The sequence below is a fragment of the Alternaria novae-zelandiae genome (assembly GCF_023758075.1).
Source record: "Alternaria novae-zelandiae strain BMP 2774 chromosome Unknown scaffold_13, whole genome shotgun sequence".
Classification (NCBI taxonomy): domain Eukaryota; kingdom Fungi; phylum Ascomycota; class Dothideomycetes; order Pleosporales; family Pleosporaceae; genus Alternaria; species Alternaria novae-zelandiae.
Genome location: NW_026056973.1, coordinates 377,745 through 397,805, shown reverse-complemented (window position 1 = coordinate 397,805; position 20,061 = coordinate 377,745). Strand labels below are relative to the sequence as shown.

The 20,061-nt window shown below is 52.8% G+C and overlaps 7 protein-coding genes across 7 annotated transcripts; 3 read left to right on the top strand and 4 right to left on the bottom strand.

Annotated features, from left to right (window-relative positions):
• Positions 1-709: 709 nt before the first annotated feature.
• J4E88_006638 (uncharacterized protein) lies at positions 710-5,248 on the bottom strand (the record flags this gene model as incomplete). The annotated part of the gene is made up of 4 exons (XM_049400261.1): positions 710-858; positions 910-967; positions 1,026-2,142; positions 2,196-5,248. 4 exons carry the CDS (start codon positions 5,246-5,248, stop codon positions 710-712), a joined length of 4,377 nt encoding a protein of 1,458 aa, XP_049253880.1.
• A 1,664-nt stretch (positions 5,249-6,912) lies between these two features.
• Positions 6,913-8,520, bottom strand: J4E88_006637 (uncharacterized protein; the record flags this gene model as incomplete). Its single annotated transcript, XM_049400260.1, has 3 exons — positions 6,913-7,872; positions 7,920-8,281; positions 8,331-8,520. The coding sequence occupies 3 exons, from the start codon at positions 8,518-8,520 to the stop codon at positions 6,913-6,915; spliced, it is 1,512 nt and encodes a 503-aa protein (XP_049253879.1).
• Positions 8,521-9,382: 862 nt separating this feature from the next.
• J4E88_006636 (uncharacterized protein) lies at positions 9,383-10,288 on the top strand (the record flags this gene model as incomplete). The annotated part of the gene is made up of 1 exon (XM_049400259.1): positions 9,383-10,288. The coding sequence occupies one exon, from the start codon at positions 9,383-9,385 to the stop codon at positions 10,286-10,288; it is 906 nt and encodes a 301-aa protein (XP_049253878.1).
• Positions 10,289-10,369: 81 nt separating this feature from the next.
• J4E88_006635 (uncharacterized protein) lies at positions 10,370-14,193 on the bottom strand (the record flags this gene model as incomplete). Its single annotated transcript, XM_049400258.1, has 3 exons — positions 10,370-12,672; positions 12,720-13,092; positions 13,138-14,193. 3 exons carry the CDS (start codon positions 14,191-14,193, stop codon positions 10,370-10,372), a joined length of 3,732 nt encoding a protein of 1,243 aa, XP_049253877.1.
• A 745-nt stretch (positions 14,194-14,938) lies between these two features.
• J4E88_006634 (uncharacterized protein) lies at positions 14,939-16,474 on the bottom strand (the record flags this gene model as incomplete). The annotated part of the gene is made up of 1 exon (XM_049400257.1): positions 14,939-16,474. One exon carries the CDS (start codon positions 16,472-16,474, stop codon positions 14,939-14,941), a length of 1,536 nt encoding a protein of 511 aa, XP_049253876.1.
• Positions 16,475-16,764: 290 nt separating this feature from the next.
• J4E88_006633 (uncharacterized protein) lies at positions 16,765-18,343 on the top strand (the record flags this gene model as incomplete). Its single annotated transcript, XM_049400256.1, has 3 exons — positions 16,765-17,331; positions 17,381-18,098; positions 18,150-18,343. 3 exons carry the CDS (start codon positions 16,765-16,767, stop codon positions 18,341-18,343), a joined length of 1,479 nt encoding a protein of 492 aa, XP_049253875.1.
• Positions 18,344-18,374: 31 nt separating this feature from the next.
• Positions 18,375-19,962, top strand: J4E88_006632 (uncharacterized protein; the record flags this gene model as incomplete). The annotated part of the gene is made up of 8 exons (XM_049400255.1): positions 18,375-18,402; positions 18,453-18,544; positions 18,595-18,634; positions 18,690-18,897; positions 18,951-19,100; positions 19,152-19,242; positions 19,289-19,378; positions 19,426-19,962. The coding sequence occupies 8 exons, from the start codon at positions 18,375-18,377 to the stop codon at positions 19,960-19,962; spliced, it is 1,236 nt and encodes a 411-aa protein (XP_049253874.1).
• Between the last annotated feature and the right edge of the window lie 99 nt (positions 19,963-20,061).

Sequence of the window (20,061 nt, the reverse complement as noted above, 5' to 3'; positions counted from 1 at the left end):
TGAAACCGCTATAGCACCCACCCGAGCGGCGCAGCAAACACAGAGGCGAAATCTATGCACTCCTCCGGAACACATACGAAAGCAGATACGCCTATACGCCGACGCGACGAACATACGATCTGGAGACGGGAGGCAGGCTGAGATTAGATAACGCACGAATGATGCGTACCGCAAAAAAGGGTTCTGAAGCCCGCGCACGTGCGTTCCGCCCCAGCCAACACCGCGCTAATGCAAACTGCGGGCAAGCATCGCCTGTCCTACACAGCTCCTGTTCCTAGGGACCTATGGAACTATGATGCTGTCAAATGCGCGATGCGCGCCATAGTACCAACGCCCCAGACCGGCCCAGTCGTGTCACATGGTCGCCCACCGTCCGCGCTTGTAATGGCCATCTGGACCCAGCCTGGCGTTTGTATAGACTCGTCGATAGACTCTCCGATAGTTTTGGAGCAAGCCTCCAACACTTTGTGTACAAGGTTATTTGTATTGAGCTGAAAAGCAGCCAGCCCTGTAAATTACTACTTTTTGCTTATCGCACCCGTCTCTAATGCTGCCCGATCAGAAATGCCGCGCCAACGCCATGCCATGCCATGCGCAACCATCACTCTGCGCGTTTGCTTGCTTCCTTAGCAAGAGCAGCCGCATCACTAGCCTACGTTCTGGGCCGTGTACCCGCCCGCGCCCAATCAAAACTCCTGTTCCCAAGCTTCTAGTTTGCGCCAGCGATTTCTTCTCTCTTGATACCGGATCTGTCGCACATGCCCTTGAAGATTCCGCCTTGGTCGTACAGATTTAGCGGCGAGTCGAGCTCTGCAATCAGCCCGGCGTCCATGACGCAAATCCTATCGTAGTTGATAACTGCCGGATGTCAGTACAAAGTCGGCGCGCGGCAGGCAGCGATGCACTTACTGGTCTTTAGTCGATGGGCGATGCACAGAAGCGTCTTGCCCTTGAAACCATCCACGATCTGTTGGTAAATATTAGCTCATGTATTCAACAACACTGCTTGATGACGCAAAGCTTACCGTTTGTTGGATCTTCGCATCTGTCTCAAAGTCGACCGAGCTGGTAGCTTCGTCACAGACGATAATCTGAGATCCACGGACGAGCGCGCGAGCCAAAGCCATCAACTGCCTCTGGCCCAGAGAGAAATTGAGACCCTCTTCCTCGACCACACTGTCGAGATGTATGCGTGCAGAGTGATCTTCCATAGTCTGGTCATTCGAAACAAGATCAGCTTGTCGCAGGGCAGACCAGAGCTCCAGGTCAGAATGTTCGTGGAAAGGATCCAGGTTGGACCGAATCGTTCCCTTGAAGAGCGTGGGGTCCTGCGGGATAATGGCCAGCTTGGAGCGTAGATCGTGAAGACCAATCTTGCCAATGTCTACACCATCAATGACAATCGAGCCACCTGACAGCTCTTGCAGTCGGAACAACGCCGACATGATGGACGATTTACCCGCTCCAGTGCGACCAACGACACCAATGCGCTCACCAGCGCGGACATGCATGCTCAATCCCTTGAGCACCAAAGGTAGCCCATCGCGGTACCGCATCTCCACATTGTCGAAGACGATCTCGCCATGCTCAGGCCAGGTTGGTCGTACCTCGCCCATATGCAGAGGCGCTTCTTCTTCGAGTTGGCTTCCGTAGTGGTGGATGCGCTCCGTGGAGTTCATGTTGTTTTCGACCTCAGCAAGTTGACGAACCGTAAACTGAATCATCTGCACAATAGTGAGAATGTACGAAAGGACCAGACCAGCAATGCTAGGATCGACGGAGAAACGGCTGGTAACGACGAGGATACCCGTTGTGAAGACGAGTAGAATGCCGACAATGTCCAGACGGACACTCAGCCAGCGTTGATTGGCAAAGGTGAGGTAGTAGGCACTGTTCATATCGTCGACAGCATCACGAACAGACTTCGAAAACTGATTTTGGAGACCGTAGGCGCGAATAGTCGGGGTACCCATGACAGCCTCGCCGAAGCGCGAGAACACCGTGCTACGAAGAACAGCTTCGTGACGTTTGACCTCGCGTGCAGAAGACCGGTAGAACGCCGCCGAGAACATGAACATGATGAACAGCGGACCCAACGCGATGGCGTAATAGTAGTAATACGAGATGATGAGGATGAAAACACTGTTTATACACGTTAGCTCAAACGCTTCAACAACACGTCCCGAGTAACTTACGAAATGATCATAGCAAGCGTCAAAAAGTACATGCGCATCGCATCCGTAATGGTGTTATCCATGACATCGATATCCTTGCTAAAACGATTCGTAATGCGTCCCAGCGGCGTAGTATCGAAGAAGGACATGGGCGCGCGCAGCACACGGGTAATAGCGCGGTGCAGCATGACTTTACCAGCTCGGGTACCGAAGATGGAGACCGAGAAGGAGAAGAAGAACATGAAGAGGGCTTGGCTGAAGCCAAAGGCTGCGTATGCACCAATGTATGCGCCCTCGGAGTAGCCGAATTTGTCGGAGGTCCAGTACGATAGCCAGAGAGAGGTGACGATGTTGGCGCCTTGGGAGAGGACGAGGAGGATGAAGACGAGGGGACCGACCCAGATTCCGCCTCCGGCTTTGATGTATTCGATCCAGACTTCCCAGCTGACGCTCTTGGTTGCGCGTTCTTCCGTCTGCATGAGGGCGGCCTGTTTCTTCTGCTTCCGTTGCTTCTTTGTGCTCTTGACTTCTGCTTCGACTTCGTCCTCGTTGACTTCGTCTTGCTCTTCCTTCTCCTCTTCCTTGGCGGTTGAGCTCATGACCTGCACGAAGTCGGCGTTCTGTGCCATGAGGTTGTCAAATGTGTCGACGGCTTTGACTTCTCCTTGGTCCACCCAGATGATCCTGTCGCAGCGGCTGAGGACGTGGAGCTGATGAGTAGCGAGAATGCGGCACTTGTCTTTGAGCAGACCGCAGATAGCGTTGTCCATGATGTGACGACCAACGTGGGCGTCGACAGCGCTCAAAGGGTCGTCCATGAGGATGATATCCGCATTGAAGTAGATGGCTCGAGCAATGTTCATGCGCTGCTTCTGACCACCAGAAACGGTGATACCGCGCTCTCCAATCTCGGTCGCGTCGTTGTGCGGTAACATGTCCAGGTCAGGACGGAGGGCGCAGGCATCCACAACTTGGTCATACCATTTCTTGTTGAACTCTTTGCCGAAGATGATGTTTTCTCGTACCGTAGCGTTCTGGATCCAGGCGTATTGCGGACAGAAAGCACGCGAAGCACCAAAGACAACTTCACCACTAGTCTTGCGCATGTCTCCTGCGAGAGCCGCAAGCAGCGAACTCTTTCCAGACCCAACACCTCCGATGATAGCCACAAGCTCGTTTCGTCCAATGTTGAGGTCCAGTCCCTTGATCTCGAAGGGCTTCTCCTCTTCCACAGCCGTCGCATCGGAAAGTGGCCTCTCTCCACCGTTCGCTGCGAGCTTAGCGTTTGCCTTGCTCTCCCTCTTCTCTTTTCTGGTTTCTGGCTTCTTTCCTGGTGGCCCGCCGGCACCGTCTTCTGGGTCCTGAGTGGGGTGACGCTCCCAGGTGAAGTTTGCGCCCTTCAGTGTGACCGCATCCTTGGCGTCATAATCCCACTTTCCGCTCTCTTCAGCCTCTTCAGCTAGCAAGAATTCTTGGATACGTTTGACGGAAGCATTCGCGTCGATGACCTGACCAATAACGAGCGGCAAGAAGTTGAGCGGGATACGCATGGAGTTGAACAAAGCGAGTGAGGAGAAAATCGGCGCGGGATCGAGATTGCTGTTGACCTGGGAGTAGGTGATGAACGAGATCATAGAAGCGAAGACGGGCATGGACATTCCGACGGAGAGAACGGCGTTTCGAATCGTGAGCAGAATCTGAATACCGTGAATCTCCTTCTTTCTGATCGTCTGGATGCGCTCCAAGAAACTAGTCTCCCATCCGAAGTATTTGACGAAGCGAACACCTTGCAGAATTTCCTGGGTCAAGCTCACACGCTGGTCGGTAATTTTGTTGATGGCAACTCTGCGACGGAACAGCGTCTTGACGGCGCGACCAAGTAGGGGCATAGCGATAAGAATGAGACCAAGACCGGGAAGAGCACTGTATGTCAAGTTGACAAGAAGCAGCGCAGTTGTAATCAGAATACCAACGGGAGCAGTCCAGATCATGTGGAAGAAACCACTGGCTTGGTCGATACGATAGGTATCCGTGGACATCAGATTGACGATTCGTCCGTTGCCCCAGCCTTCACCGTCACCTGCCACACCTGCTGCAGTCTTTGGTGATTGTTTCTTCTCTTTCTTCTTCAGCATCTTCTTGTACCATTTTACTTGAGCTTCGCTTCCTGGCTTGATGTCGGGTGGTGGTGCTTCGAGAACAGCCTCGCCACCGGCTTTGGCTCTCCCTGAGAGCTTCATCGCCTTGTTGAAGATGAGAGCAATCAATACACCTCTGGCCTCTCCACCAATCATCATACCGCGGTACATGAAGTGGTTAGTAGCCAAACTCTGCAAGAACTGCATCGCGGTGATTCCAATGACCAGGCCAATACCCTCACCAATGTCTGGCGCCGGGGCTCCAGTTCGTTGCGCAAGGTAAGCGCGAGCAGCAAATTTGATGAGATAACGTAAGACGAACGGTGCGACCGCTTGGATGACGGATGCTGACAGCTGACATGTGCCTCCGATGATGAACTCCCACTTGAATGTGTCGAACATGGCACCCAGCAGGGGTCTCTCCTTGCCTTCTGCTCTCCGCCTCTTGAAAGCCTCTTCCAGCCTTGTTGCCAAAAGCTCTGCACTCCTGTCAGGATTGACCTTCCAGATGTCGTTCTTCTCCAACGGCCGCTTGTAGCCCACTCTCATCAAGGGTTGCATCCATTGCCATGAGAGTCGGCTGAAGAAGCTTGCTGTGTATTCGGGGCACACATCGCGCTCCTTTGGGATTGGCGGTGGATTATTCTTCAAGAAATTCAGGCGTTTGTAGAATGGCTTCCTCTTTCGTATCGATCTTGTCGCATTAGATTCACTGTCGCTGGCTTCCGAGTATGCGCTTGTACTGGACTGCAATCGCGCTAGTCTGCCTCTTGCACTGTGTCCATCTCCAGTTTTTTCCACATCCTTCTCCGTTGGTTCGGTACGTATTGGCTCGTACTCCGTCGGATTCTCTGCTGCGGCCTGCGGATCCACGAGTCCAAAGTCCTTCTCTTTCTCGTTCTCATCCAACGATGACGTTGATGGCGACTTCGCCATGGCGGTGGTTCAGCGGCTGGATGCCGAACGCCGAAGAAGGGTCGCGGTGATCGTTGTGTAGGGCCGAAACAAAGTTTGGCAGCCGATGTCGAACGTCACCGTGAAGTCGCAGGGCTGGGGAGGATATTAGATGTTGGTGAAAAGAACGACTAACGCCAGGACTCACGCGGCGACATGTTTGCGAGTGGCAGGCAACGACTAGTCTATATGGCCTCGGAGCAGTCATGAAATCAGTGCATGCACCCGCTCAACATTTAGCGCGTGGTCTTTACCGGAGATAAAATTTCGCCAATGAACGGCTTCCGCGAACCGATGCATGTATAATCCGGGGGCTGTTAGCATCAGGAATGTTCGAGTCCCTCGGTACATAATTCGCCCCGATGACCCGAAAGGCTTGATGTTACTCTTCAGCTGCTCCACGATGTTGCATGTTGGCGACGCGAGTGCGCCATCAGCAACAGGCGTCCATCATCCACGCGCAACAACCGTGTCTCGGCTTTGACAGTTCCTTGACAGCTGCTTAGAAATTAACTTCCGCGGATTCGATGTCGTAAAGAGCGTGTGGACACGCAGCCATGATCGGGCAACAGTGGGGCCATCGCTGCATGAAACGATGGCAAAAAGCTTTGGCCCAGACCCGACATGCCGACCTGTGGATTAGTCGCGCCCGTCACCTGTTTGCACAGACAAAGTTTCCCTTCAGCTGGGCGCACTGCGGCCGTAACTACAGTATTGGTTGAGAAGCGGCATTCGGGCATGTGTAAAGGTTGGCCCGTTGTTGTTGACTACCCATCTTGTCGGATGCCCACCTACCGGATCGACAACTAAGCGACTTCCAGATTGGCAGCATGCATCCGTCATATAGCAATATGATGTGTGTAACCCACAACGCATCTAGATGAGACCTATCTTGCGACTGTCAGAGTGCATGCAGCGCACGATGTCTGACTGCACTGAGCATGCATATCGGATTACGTGCACTTCGGGCTACGCACGTGTGCGTCCATTGGCCAAACATCTCCGACGTAGTCATGAAGCCCGAAGTGTCGCGTCCGATGTGGAAACCTCCTCTTGCTGGAAACGGCCCGTAAGCAACGTCGGGGGTTATTAAGGTCCGAACATGTGTAAGCACACAAATATGTAAGATGTATCATGGCTATCGATCACGTCGCGTATCAATCTTGGGACAGACTAGGGAGGAACATCGCTTTACATCGAGCAAAGCGCCAGCAATACCGCAACAGTCCTTCGTTGCAAGCGCCATGCCTCGCGCATACAATCGAAGTCTCACTGCCACACCCTGGGGAAGGTTATTCTTGTGCCTCACTCGACAACAAGGCGTCGCACGCCGCAATCAGCACTAACCACGAACACGAAGGTCGATACTGTTGAAGAGGGGTTGTACAATCAACAGTCACGATGGTCACATTGGGAGATACGTAGCCAATTCAAAAGCGAAAAAGCGACCGATGAACGGCAAGATTGTGCCATTGTTATTGAGAGGTGCGGTGCGCCGGATGCTTCAGAACCTTCTGAACGCCGGGCCTCGTCCTCATAGCCATACATACGATGGCGGGGCAGCGAAGGATGACCTATTTACAAGTCTACAACAGTCATAGCTTCAAGTCAGTCGTACGGGGTATCGCAAGGAACTGACAATGTTCCTAGTTATCCACTCCTATGTGGACGTTCTTTTCCAGTCCAACCGCGGAAGTGAGCACTTCCTTCTCCTTCTCGCCCTTGAGGTTTGGCAGCTCTTCCATAGCCTCCTTGAGAATCGACAGAGCCGATTCAATCTCCTGCTCCGTGATAACAAGCGGCGGCGCAAGGCGAATAATGTTTTGGTGTGTGGGTTTCGCCTGTCCATCAGAGTCAGCACCATCAACCTCTTTCACATGCATAATCTTGAGGGCTCTTCCTACCAGTAATCCCTTCTCTTTGCAGAGCATGCAGAGATCCCATGCGCTGTGTCCGTTTGTCTTGCTTTCGTCGATGACAATTGCGTTCAAGAGGCCCTTTCCACGAATGATCTTGATCATGGGGTTGTTGATGTTCTTGAGGCCTTCTCGGAACTTGTTGCCTAGTGTCTCAGCGCGCTCAACCATGTTCTCCTCTTCGATGAGCTCAAGAGCCCGGATCGCGACGGCAGAGCCGAGAGGGTTGCCGCCGTACGTTGAACCGTGAGTACCAGGTTCAATAGTGAGCATGACTTCTTTCGAGCCGAGAACGCACGAGACAGGGTACATGCCACCTGAGATGGCCTTGCCCAGCAGGACCAAATCAGGCTTGATGCCACTCCACTCATGGCAGAGCATCTTGCCTGTCCGCGCAATACCCGTTTGAATCTCGTCGCAGATGAGCAGGACGTTGTGCTTATCGCAGAGTGCCCTCACTTCCCGCAGGTAGCTGTCATCTGGCACCACGATACCCGCTTCACCCTGAATGGGCTCGACCAGGAAAGCAGCTAGGTTCTTTCCATGCTTCTCAAAGGCTTCCCGCACATCGTCGACATTGTTGTAACGGAGTGGTTTGCCAGTGGCGGGGCACGCGCTTCCAATACCAGGGAGGTACGGGCCGTAGTTGTCGCGAGATTCGGGGTCAGTGGACATGGTAATGGCGGCAAACTACCAACATGTTAGCTAGTTTGGAAAGATGGGGCAGGCATGCATACTGTCCGTCCGTGGAAATTCTCCTCTACCGAGAAGACCAGCGCCTCGTTCTGCGGGATACCCTTGACTTTGTATCCCCATTTGCGCGCGACCTTAACGGCCGTCTCAACCGCCTCGGCGCCAGTGTTCATGGGAAGGATCATGTCGAAGCCGAACAGCTTGGTGGCATACTCTGCAAAGCGCGGGAACACATCGTTGTAGAAAGCGCGACTGCTCAGAGTCAACCGCGAGGCTTGCTCAGTGAGGGCCTTGACAAGCTCGGGGTGGCAGTGACCCTGGTTGACGGCGCTGTAGGCGGAGAGGAAGTCGAGGTAGTGCTTGCCCTCGGGGTCCCAGACGCTGCAACCACTTGCTCTTGAAAAGACTAGCCTGGGTTAGTCATGCATTCCAGCCGTAACTCCATGGTTGCATACCAATGGGCAGTGGGTGGTAGTTGTGCGCAGCGAAGTCGGCCTCTGTCTTGATGGCATCTTGCGACGACGCCGAGTGGTACTTGGAGGGATCTGGGGTGCCTGTGGGGTGGAAGGAGCGGGCAGTGGGCTTCAGCGTGGTGCTGTTGCCATTTGCCGCCGCCGTGTCGTTCTGAATTGCGCCAGGAGCCATGATGGTGGACGGTGGTGATGCTAACGTGGGGTAGTGGGGAAGGGGATGGTTGCTGCGCTGGGGCGTGAGTTGAGGATGCAAGAGACGAAGGCAGCGGCGGCGGGCTTCTTATTTTGTTCCTTGGTTGAGGGTTGTGCCGTGGATCGCCTCCAACTGTACTTAGGAGACAGTCTTCGTAAGAGCAACTGGTGTTATCGCCTCAAGATGCCTTTAGAGGAACGCGACCAACGAGCGCCCTCGGCTGACTGCGGGTTATGCATATAGCGCCGCTGCCATTGGCTCGTGACCGCGGGACGGGCATGGCGCGCTGGATTGCTGCGAACACGCATGCGAAGGAGTCGCGGGAATGCGCAAACTGCGAGAGGCTGTGTTTGGTGATGAGGTTTGGCGATGATGATAGGCATGGCGCGTGTTGCCGGTAAAAGTTACCTGTTCGTCTTCGTGCCTCGACGTGTTGCGCCATTTTCCCGCCTGTTCGAGCAATCACAGCATGGCAAGCTCCGACACCACCATCACGACATCGGCTGCGATAGCCTTTGTTTCTTTCGTGCTGCAATAGCCTTGACAGTTCGTACGTGTCTGCGCCGACCGCCTAAGGGTTCTGACTTCACTCATGTATGCATCGCGCACTCGTCGCAGGTGCTGGGTGCAGCAGTGGGGACTGACTGCCCAAGGCGAGACTGGCGTCATAGCTAAAGCCTAGATTGCTGTACGGCAACGATAGCCAACACGAAAGTCAGCCTTGCGAATACAAAGATTGCGCCGTATGTCTTCACATATGGTCAGTCGCACACTAGCCCTATTTGCTACATTCCAACCATTACGAAATACGAGTCCATCCAGCTTCGCACGATACACCACCATGTCTACCAAACCACCACTCAACAAGTCTTCCCCAATTTACTGGATCCTCGACTGGGATGGCACCATCACCAAGAAAGATACACTAGATGCCCTCGTCAACATATCCGCCGCCACAAAACCAAACTTCCCTACCCATGACCACTGGAACAGTGTATCGAAGGCATACATGGACGACTACACGGCTACCCTGGCCCAACTCGCTCCTAATGGTACACTACCCAGCACAGTCTCGGCAGAGAAACACCTCCTCGCCCAAATGAGAGCTGTGGAACAACGCAGTCTTGATCGCGTATCTTCTTCCGGTATTTTTGCTGGCTTGACAAGAGATGCGATCGACGCCGGCGCAAAACAAGCTGTACATTCACGTGCTGTAGAGCTACGAACTGGGTTCGAGGGTTTCTTCAGACATATCCAGCACGACCGCAAGAAGGATGGATTCATGCTTCTCAGTGTCAACTGGTCTCGCACATTCATCCAGTCTTGCCTGGGTGCAGCGGATATCGTTGATGTGCCTACCTCTTCCGTCATGGCGAATGAACTGGATAACATTGAGGCTGGAGAGCCATCCACCGGTATAATCATCTCGACTATCCATGATGACGCACGTATCATCATGTCGAGCGGCGATAAGCTGGAGAAGATGAAGCACATCCAATTCAAAGGCCAAACCGTGTACGTGGGTGATAGCTGGACAGACATCGAATGCTTGCTCGCAGCTGACTTGGGGATTTGTATCCGAGATGAACCCATGGGGAGCTCACAAAGGAAACTCGCAGAATCGTTGACGAGGCTGGGGGTCTCATGTCTGCATTTGAGCGACTACAAAGAGGCTGATGAGTGGGGAGTTGTATGGGCGAGAGACTTTGTGGAGATTCAAGATTGGATTGCTAGCAAGTCAACGTAGACTTGCAGTTTAAACGAACACTACCGGTGTAATACATCCCATTTTTCAACTCCAGACGCGCACGCTATGTTATAACTTCGCTCAAGCCTCCGTCTCAACACCCGCTCCATCCCTCTCATGATGATGGAACATGTTTCCAACCTTCTTCTTTCCACGATCACCAACATGCTTCATCCATGCCAAAGTCCTCGGGCCCTTCCATTGCATCATGCCCCTATTTTTCCGATGCAGAGCGTGTGCACTCTCCCTGTAGTCCTTTATCTTACTGATAGGACCGCTGGTGCCATCTGTACTCAGCTTTGAGTCGATCCTTTTACCGCCATCCTGAAGGAAGTCTGGGACAAATTTCTTCTTATCGGGATCGTCGCCGTCGTCCTCAGAATCCGAGCTGTCGGAGGATGAGCTGTCGTTGTCAGTCTCTTTGTTGTCGTTGATGCCGGGCTTGTCGGAGCCTGACGAATCGTCCCAGTCGGTCCACTCATGGTCGTTGGTAACTTCGAGAACTTCCATAACGTTGGAGATGTGCTTGTCTCCCTTTGCAAGCTTTTCGTGGTATCCTGATAGGCCGGACCAGAACGTCAATGTTACTTCGATCTCGCCAACTTTCTCGCCATATGTTTCAAGCACATTGTTTTCTGCGCGCTTCAAGTCGCCACTCCAGATGGGGATGCGTACTGTCTGTTCCTCGTTGTCGGGAACATCCTTAAGCCAAAGGATACCAAAACCTGGTGTGTGGTCTCGGAATGTGGCATCTTGTCGGAATTCGAATACCAATGGCGCACAGTAGCGCGCCCGCACAGGTAAGCGAATGGATTTGTCCTTCTTTGTAGTCCAGATAGTCGAGCCATCCTCCGAGTGAACTTTGCCATTACGCCCCCGCGAATGTAATTTTGCACGTTCCAGTGGAGTACGAACCTTGAGTCGAAGAGGCTGCAGATGTTCTGGAACGTCAAGGGCCTTTATGCGGGGATTGATGTCCACGGTGCCGTAATCCCAACCAAGCATGCTTCGTGGTAGTTCGACTTGCACGCTTCGGAAGACCATGGAGATTCTGACCCGACCATATCCAACTCCTCCAGCGAGTGGGAACATGTGATTGATCTGACTGCGCTTTTGGAATACCCTTTCTAGAGGCAGGTAGACGATTCCAAGCAAGGCGTCGTCTTCGTGTATGCGAGCATCCCGAACAGCAACGTGTACTTCAGTATTGCGAACATCCCGGATGAAGCGCTCGCAGCCAGCGTTGAAGAACGGTTTCGAGTTCTTTGGCTTGGTACGTGTTTTGAAGATCTTCTTGTGGTTGAGGATAATGGTGCAGTATGAAGAAGGTAAGCCGTCGCCTTCTTCCTCTTCGTCGGTTGCCTCCGCATTTGCAGAGTCTTTCTGCTTGTTTAATGTCTCCAATTCCAAGCCCGTGATTTGGTGGATCTGGATACTGAGTATACCCGACGGGTAGTCTTCGGAAGGCGGGGACGCAATGATGAGCTGGTCTTGCCGAGCTTTGAACTCCTCGGACTTTTGCTGTTCCACTTCATCGCGATGGTCCTCACTTGCCTCTCGAAGTTTGCTCTCTGCCTCCTTGTACATCTTCTTCTTCAGCTGGTCAATATTCTTGACATCGGGGTCCTCATCTTGCATAGCAAGCTGATCATCAGTTATCCGGGTTTTCGAGAAGTAACCCAGGCTCCAGCTCAGCTTTCCCGGCATCTCATCCCCGCGTTTGAGGGCTCTGAAACCGTCCTCGCGATCGTGCATCTTGCCGTTGGTATCGTCGCTCTTCATCAACTCTTTGAGGTCTACCTCGATACGTCCCAGGTCGTCATCAGCAGTTGAACGGTCAGAATCCCACAACTGTAGCCTCAGTTTCTCGTCTACATTCAGCTGGTCAAAGGTGACGCAGACGAAGCAGTGCTCATCCCAGTGTGGATTCATGTTATCCTGGAGAACACGCGTCGACCACAACGGCTTTCCGAATTTGGCCCATCCCACGCTCACGTAGGGATCTGCAGAGCCTCCAAAAGGACCGATCTTGGTATCGCCGTGTTTGAAGTCAAACGCATACTTGATGCGCACCATGATAACTCCCTGTGTAATAGTATCCTTTTTGAAGTCGTCGCCCATCATCATGTCCTTGAGGTCTAAAGTCAAAGATTTAGGCGCGACATACTCAGCCAGTGCTGCATCCATGGACGACTGCACGAAGCTGGAGATCAAAGGTACGTCCATGAGGTTCGGGCCCTTCTTTATAAGCGGCACGCACGAGAGAGTGACCTTGGGTTGCCCCATGAATGACATGGTGCAAATTGAGAAGAACGGAGGATCAGGGCACAGCTGTAGACGGAAGCGCATAACACCAACAATGCCCGCGAGGTCGACCCAAACAGCTAAAACACGTAAGCAATTGAGCGCTTAATGAGAAGGTCAGACTTACGTATTTTGAAGTTACCTGGCATGTAGAACGCCAAGAGTATATGGGCATGTTTGGCCCGCGATTTGATACCCTTTCCCGTGGATGGCCTGTATGCGAATGCAAGTTCAACGTTGACGAAGTCTCCGTCTTCTGCTTGCATGTCGTCTTGTTGTTCGTCGTCTTGGCCGTCGCCATCGTCATCACTTGTTTCGATAGTCCGGTCACCTTTTTCCTCATCCGGAGACTTTAGGTTTCCATCGGAGCCCACTGATCTAGCAGCCCCGCCTGTTGGAAGCCATCGAACGCCGAGGATGCGGAGGGCCTCACTACCTTGGCCAAGATCTTCGACAGCCACCATGCGAACCATACTCGGAAGAGAGGCTTGCATGACATCCTATAAAAGTTAGTGTCTATACTTGATCTACTGTCGATTACGTACCTCAAGTGTGTCTGAAATGCTGGCGAATAGATCCGGATTGATCAACGGCCATATTGAAGCCATCAACGAATTGAGCCATTGTGTACTTTCCGCAGTTTGGGTCTTGGCCAGTCTCTGGCCCTTTTGTCGCTCCGCCTGCCAAACCTCGACATCCCAGACATTCTTGATCTTGTTTTCTGACCACTGTCGCATGAAGAGTATGATAGCTGTGGAGACGAGTGCCATGACACTAAGTTCAGCGGCCTTCCATGCCTGTCTCCCCCAGCCCGTCGCATGACGCGTCGGCCAAAACAATGTGTTGACCAGCATCAAGCTAACCGCAGCTGCTCCCACGCCAACAGTCACAGCCTGCATGTAGACAGTTGTAATCTCACCTCGGGTCCTGTCAAACGACGGAGGTGGAAACAAGACTTGCATACCCGTATGAGCGTCCTGCGATTCTTGTCCTTCGTATTCGAGATGTTCGTCGCTCTTGTTGATGGCGTCTTTACCGGTCATTGTACGTGGGTCGGACCCTGCAGCGCTCGGGTTCTTTGCGGTGCTCTTCAGCTCGCGATCGGTATAGTCGTGAATCTTGATGGGTAGATGGGTGATGGGATCCGTGACTTCGCGATCTGCACCGTCGGCTTTGAACTTCTTCATATCCTTCCGGGCCTGCTTGGGATCTGACGATGTTAATCCGTCCTCTGTCGTATCCTCGAGTCCATCTTCGTCGCCTTGGTCTTTGGCCAGATTCTGGTCCTTCTGTTCGGGTGTGTTCTTTCCGGCGTGGTCGTCTGCAAGTGGCTCGTCCTGCTCGATGTTCTTGTTCCTGACTGGGTATGGCCCATTGCCGTCGTTGTCCAACTCGACGTCTCTTCCATGTCTGAAGACGTTGACGGCGTCCCCTAGCCGGTCGCGTGTGCTCGGTTCGTTACTGCCATCTGGATGACCGTACTCGTCTTGTCTCTTTTGCTTCTCCTCCCTGTATTTCTGGACCGTAGGTATCGGGTTATGGGCGTTATGTGGCCGCCGGTAGTTCTTACGTCGGGCCTCTACGTCCTCGACACCGGACATGATGAAGCACCGCGGACTGGGTTGTGTCGGTAGTGGTAAAGGTGATTCGATGAGCAGCGAGTGGCGGACCCGGCCAATTAGTGGTTGGAGATAGTGTACAGTCGTGAATTCATTAGTCGTGTGAGATCGTGAGTCGTGGGAAAGCTTGCGAAACCTGTCGCATTGGCAGTGGAAACAGGAAAAGCGCTAAGACAGGGAATGTTCTGCTCTGATCGCAATTGACGTAGGTACAAGCAAGCGACATGGGAAAAGCCCGTCTTGCATGATCCACTTGGCGCGCTGGCCTTGAAGCGCCTGCACTTGCAGCGCCGAGGATCCGGGATGAAGACTGGCCCCGCATGATGCCCGTGCATGCCCAGGTGATGGTCTGCTGGTGGTGCTTTCTGGCGGTGACGTCACAGCTGCCCGCACTTACGCGTTCGTCAGGCCACTGCCACCAGCCACCACCGCCGCAATCGGCAACATTATTTTGCGGGGGTGCCGAGAGCCGGGCGATCCTGGCGGTTTACCGCACGACTCTACCTTAGCCTCCGCTCAAGCCTCACTTGCAGCTTCTAGCATGCTTCAAATGTGTACAGATTCCTACTTCCAAGGCTTCTAGACGTCGAAGCTTACGCTTAGTCCCTAGCCAACGCACTTCAAGTCGTCAGTGTAACCACTGCAGACCATGAAGGAGACACAAGTGACATGCTCGCACCAAGGGTATCATTTTAACTTCTACTATGCTATTGTGACCACGTCTCGATCAATTGCTCCATATCCGCACTTGCTTGTCGGCGCCACCACTTCCTACCCTTTCACCATCCGGACTCCAATCCAGCGCAAATACCTGGTCCTTGTGCCCTGGCAGGTCCTCCTTTAGTTTACCAGTCCTCATGTCCCACACCTTCAGGGTCGTGTCTTTGCTGCAACTCGCCAACAGTCGGCTGTCGGCGGAGAAGCAGGTCATGTATACCGGCCCAACGTGCGCTCTCAATGTGTTGAGGAACTTTCCATCTCGTGCCGACCATAGTTTGACGTGGTTGTCCCATGCTGCAGACGCCAGGAGGGCACCGTCTGGGGAGAAAGTGACCTGGTTGATCTGCTTTTGATGGCCTGTCATTCTGGTGACTGGCTTCGTACTGGTCAAAGGCGTCCATAAGATGATGGTGCAATCTTCCGAAGCAGTCGCTAAGCGTTCTACTACTTCGCCGTTGATGGTAGCGGCCTTCTCAAAGCGCGCTTTGGCTTTTGCGAGCTTCTCCTCCGGGCTAGACGGTACCTTCCGCGTGTGGTCGTGATACGAGGTGCGCAGGACAAAGTCGGTAGAAAGAGCGAGGTGGTTGACCCAATGCGCATGGCCAGATAGCGTGTTCACGAGTGTACCTGTCGCCGCGTCCCAGACCTTTATGGACTTGTCATGAGAGGCGGTATATATCCGTCCAGTACCACCCCACTTCACGCACGTCACATTGCTCTTGTGACCGGACAAGGCGTAGTCGATTCTGCCGCCAACCGCATCCCAGACTCTTACTGTACCGTCCTTTGATGACGACGCAACTCGCGGCCGACCAGGCTCTTGCAGATGGTAGGGCTCCCAAGAGAGTGACGTGATGAAACTGGTGTGACCTTTGAGAGCACTCCCGATCTGTTTCCCAGTGCTCGGGTCCCATATCCGCACTTCGTTGTCGTAGCCACCGGAAGCAAGTAGAGAGCCATCAGGTGAGTAGCTGACTGCAAGGACCCATCTTGAGTGCCCCTTCATAGTATGCACTGGTGTTCCTGTGTCGCAGTCCCATATCCTCACTGTCTTGTCACCGCTACCACTTGCCATCCTGCTGGAGCTGACTGGCGAAAAGTTCACTGACAGAATGTTGTCTCCGTGACCCGAAACCGCGGCTGAGCAACGCGAGACTGCCTTGACGCGGAAGACTGCCTGCGGCGCATACTGGAGCACAATTTCGTTTTCTACCGACGCTTTGCCAGGCTTGACCAGGGCATTGTATAGGTCGTCCTTGTCGGCAAGCGCTTCGGTTGCGCCGTCTGGGAAGAAGCGGTACGGTATCTGATCGTCGGCTTGGTCTTTGAGGTTGTTGAGCAAGAGTTCGAGGTTCTTGGTGGATGCTTGCGATAGCGGTACGGTGAGTACTGGGAGACTCCCACTTTCGCCAGTGGCTTGATCGACGAAGCGCACCCGTACAGTGCCATCAGGTATAGTAGTGTCGATGTCTTGTTGCTCGCGCGCAAATTCGGCTTGCGCGCGCTTCTGGCGCTTTGAAGGGGGCGGATACTGGGTCGCCATAGCTCAGATATCCTGCAGTACGATTTTCGAGTTAGTTACCAGCGTGGCAGAGCTGTTTCTTACTTGCGAAGGCCCCGCTGCTACCGTAAGAAGGGAAAATAATTTCTGGGCGTTATCGATAACAGACGCGCTAGCAGCCAGGAAATAGTGGGGCGGCGCGCTAAGCCGTTCCCTCGACGCGTCTTCTTCCTTCCATCTCGTCATTCGCTCACACGCCTTCAACCCGCTCCAGAGCTGGAGTTGGTGACGTCCCCAATTGCTCAACGGCTAATCTCGCAGCGCTGACCATCATGTTCCAACGATCCAGGCCTTCAACCTCGCAGAGCAACTCCGGATCTACATCGTATGGGTACTACGGATACGGTGACTACAACACGACTACTACGTCCCGACCAGGCACTCGCAGGAACACAGGCAGACCCTCAACTGCGCGACCGAGGACTGGGGCCTCTACTATCGCTAGGGTCGAGGCTCAGAACGTTGTCTGTGCCATTGCCGAGTCTCGTGGTATCTCACCCACTGTTGGCTTGGCTTTCGTGAATCTTGACACTGCAGAAGCAGTACTCTGTCAAATCTGCGATAGTCAAACCTTCGTTCGAACAGTTCACAAACTAAAGGTCTACGGTCCATCCGAGATTCTGATCGTGTCTACTGCGGCGAGCCCTAAATCAAAGCTCTTCTCGATCGTTGAAGAAAACCTCGAAGACATTGGAAGTAAGCTGACCCTGCTTGATCGCCGCTACTGGGCTGAGTCAACCGGATATGAGTACATTCAGTCTTTAGCGTTCAGAGAGGACGTCGAAGCAATCAAGATTTCCGTCACTGGCAACTACTATGCGGTGTGCTGCATCGCAGCAGTGAGTCCTTTGTTTGACTTTTTAGTGCTATTCATAACCAAATTCATAGGCACTCAAGTACATTGATCTGGGCTTAGGTATGGTTTTCTCCGCTCACTCTCTTCGCATGAGATACGAGCCATCTGAAGGATCGATGATGATCGATGTGTCTACCATTTACTCGCTTGAACTGGTTCAGAATCTCCGCGATCCGAAGTCAAGAGATTGCCTATTTGGTCTTCTCAACGAGACATTGACGCCCATGGGAGCACGCCTTCTTCGGAGCAACGTCTTACAGCCACTCACGGAGCCAGAGGTACTCAACACACGGTATGCTGCAGTCGACGATATGACCAAAAAGGAAGAGTTGTTCTTCGCAACCCGGGCAGCGCTGAAGGACTTCCTCGATACCGACCGCATACTGACTGCGCTGATTGTCGCTCCAAGCAAGACCACTCTGCAGACAACGGAGCAATCCATTAATCACGTCATTATGCTCAAGCAATTTGTCAACTCCGTAAGCCCGGTGTTCGAAGCCCTTACTGGAACTGCATCTGTCATGTTGAACAACATCCGCGAGATATGTGCCCCAGAGAACGTCGCACCTGTCCAGGAACTTATCGACCGTGTCATCAACGAGGACACCACATATGCAAGGCAGCCTTTGGAACTCAGGAACCAGCGCACTTATGCCGTGAAATCTGGTGTGAATGGGCTGCTTGATGTTGCGCGTACGACTTACAAAGAAGCTACTGAAGATGCGTACCAGCATTCAACAGAGCTCAGTCGTGAGATACAATTCATTGTTTTCAGTAGACCTGCTCACTAACTTCGTGAAGAGGAGTGCGATATTCGGCTAGACCTCAAGTACGATACGGCACGCCAGTTCTACATAAAGATCGCAACAACCGAGCTGGAAGGCAAAGCACTACCGCCGATATTCACCAACATCATTCGCCGCAAGAACAACATCGAATGCCAGACTTTAGAATTGATGAAGCGTAATCAGAAGGCATGTGGCTACATGCAGTGATTCGGGCTTTGCTGACCACTATCAGATCGCCATGTCGCACCAAGAAGTCATCCTCATGAGTACAATTAAACTTGAAACGACGATGCTCCTGTTTACTAACCCTCATCAGGCGATGAAGCGGTCGAGGCTCTCATCGATGAGGTCCGCAGTCATATGTCTATCTTGTTCAAGATCTGTGAAGCAGTCGCGATGCTAGACATGGTGACTATGCTTCGACTGTCTGTCATGTTGATGAGGCTGACCGAGATTAGATTGCGGCCTTCGCTCATCTGGTCACAGTGAATAACTACAGTGGGTAGCATCCGTTCCATGGCGCTCAACGTAAGCCAGGCTGACATCTCCTCAGCTCAGCCGCAGCTCACCGATACGCTTGCAATCGAGGCCGGAAGACACCCGATCAAGGAGAAAATCATGAAGAGCAAATTTGTCCCCAACGATGTCTATGCTACACAACAGACGCGGTTCCAGATCATCACTGGTTGCAACATGAGTGGCAAGAGCACTTATATCCGATCCGTGGCTTTGATGACAATCATGGCTCAGATCGGCTGCTAGTACGTTTGATTGGATTACAAACTCTGAATCTCTGTGGACTAACTGCTTGCAGCGTTCCTGCTAACTATGCCTCATTTCCTATTCTGCATCAGCTGTTCGCTAGACTGGGCATGGATGACAATATTGAAACTAATGTTTCCACCTTTGCCGCGGAAATGAAAGAGATTGCATTCATCCTACGCAATGTTGATCGACGTAGCTTGTAGGAGACCGATCCATGAGTGGGTGCCATATCATTGCTGACAGAAAGTAGAGTCCTAATCGATGAGCTAGGTCGAGGCACCAGTACTAGAGATGGTCTAGCCATTGCGTTAGCTATCGCGGAAGCCCTCGTTTCGAGTCGCGTATGTGAATACACCCCATTGCTGCCGCCTTCTGACGTATCACAAGGCTCTTGTTTGGTTCGCAACTCACTTCAAAGATCTTGCGACTATCATGAGTGACCGCGCTGGAGTTCAGAACCTACACCTGGCAGTTGAGGTGAGGGCGTTTCCATTCTTCCCACATCAAACCACTCACATTCTTAGATGGAAGACGCGCACAGCATGACCATGCTCTACAAGACCGCCCAGGGAGTCGTCCAAGAGATCCACTATGGCCTAACGCTTGCGCGTGTGGTTCCTTTCCCACCCGGAGTTGTGGAGCATGCTACCTTGGTTGCACAACAGGTCGAGCGTCATATGCTGCGAAAGAAAAAAGCATCCGAAACTGTGCTTAAGGAGAAGCGACGCAAGCTCGTCCTCAATCTCAAGGACCATCTCGTTCAAGCACACACTGGTGTGTTAGAGGGGGAGGTTCTCACTGCATGGCTTAAGGAATTACAAAAGGAGTTTGTGAATCGTATGACTGCTCTGGAAGCTGAATCTGCAAACGCAGGTCAAGAGAGTGAGGACGAAGAGATGATAGACAGGAGCGAGCTGAGTGAAGAAGAGCGACCTAGCACGTCCGCCAGTCCGTCGGTCATATCAATTGACTCGCATACTAGCTCCACGGATTCTGATTCTACCATTCGGGCAATGTCAGAAGCATCTACTCTCAGAGCAGTCTCCAGTAACGAGCGCTAGCAATAACGACCATATGCTCCTATGGCTGCTAGTAGCATGGGAAAGGGCTGATATACGTGTAGGCAAGAGATTGCCGTATAAAGGCCTTCAAAGCCCAGT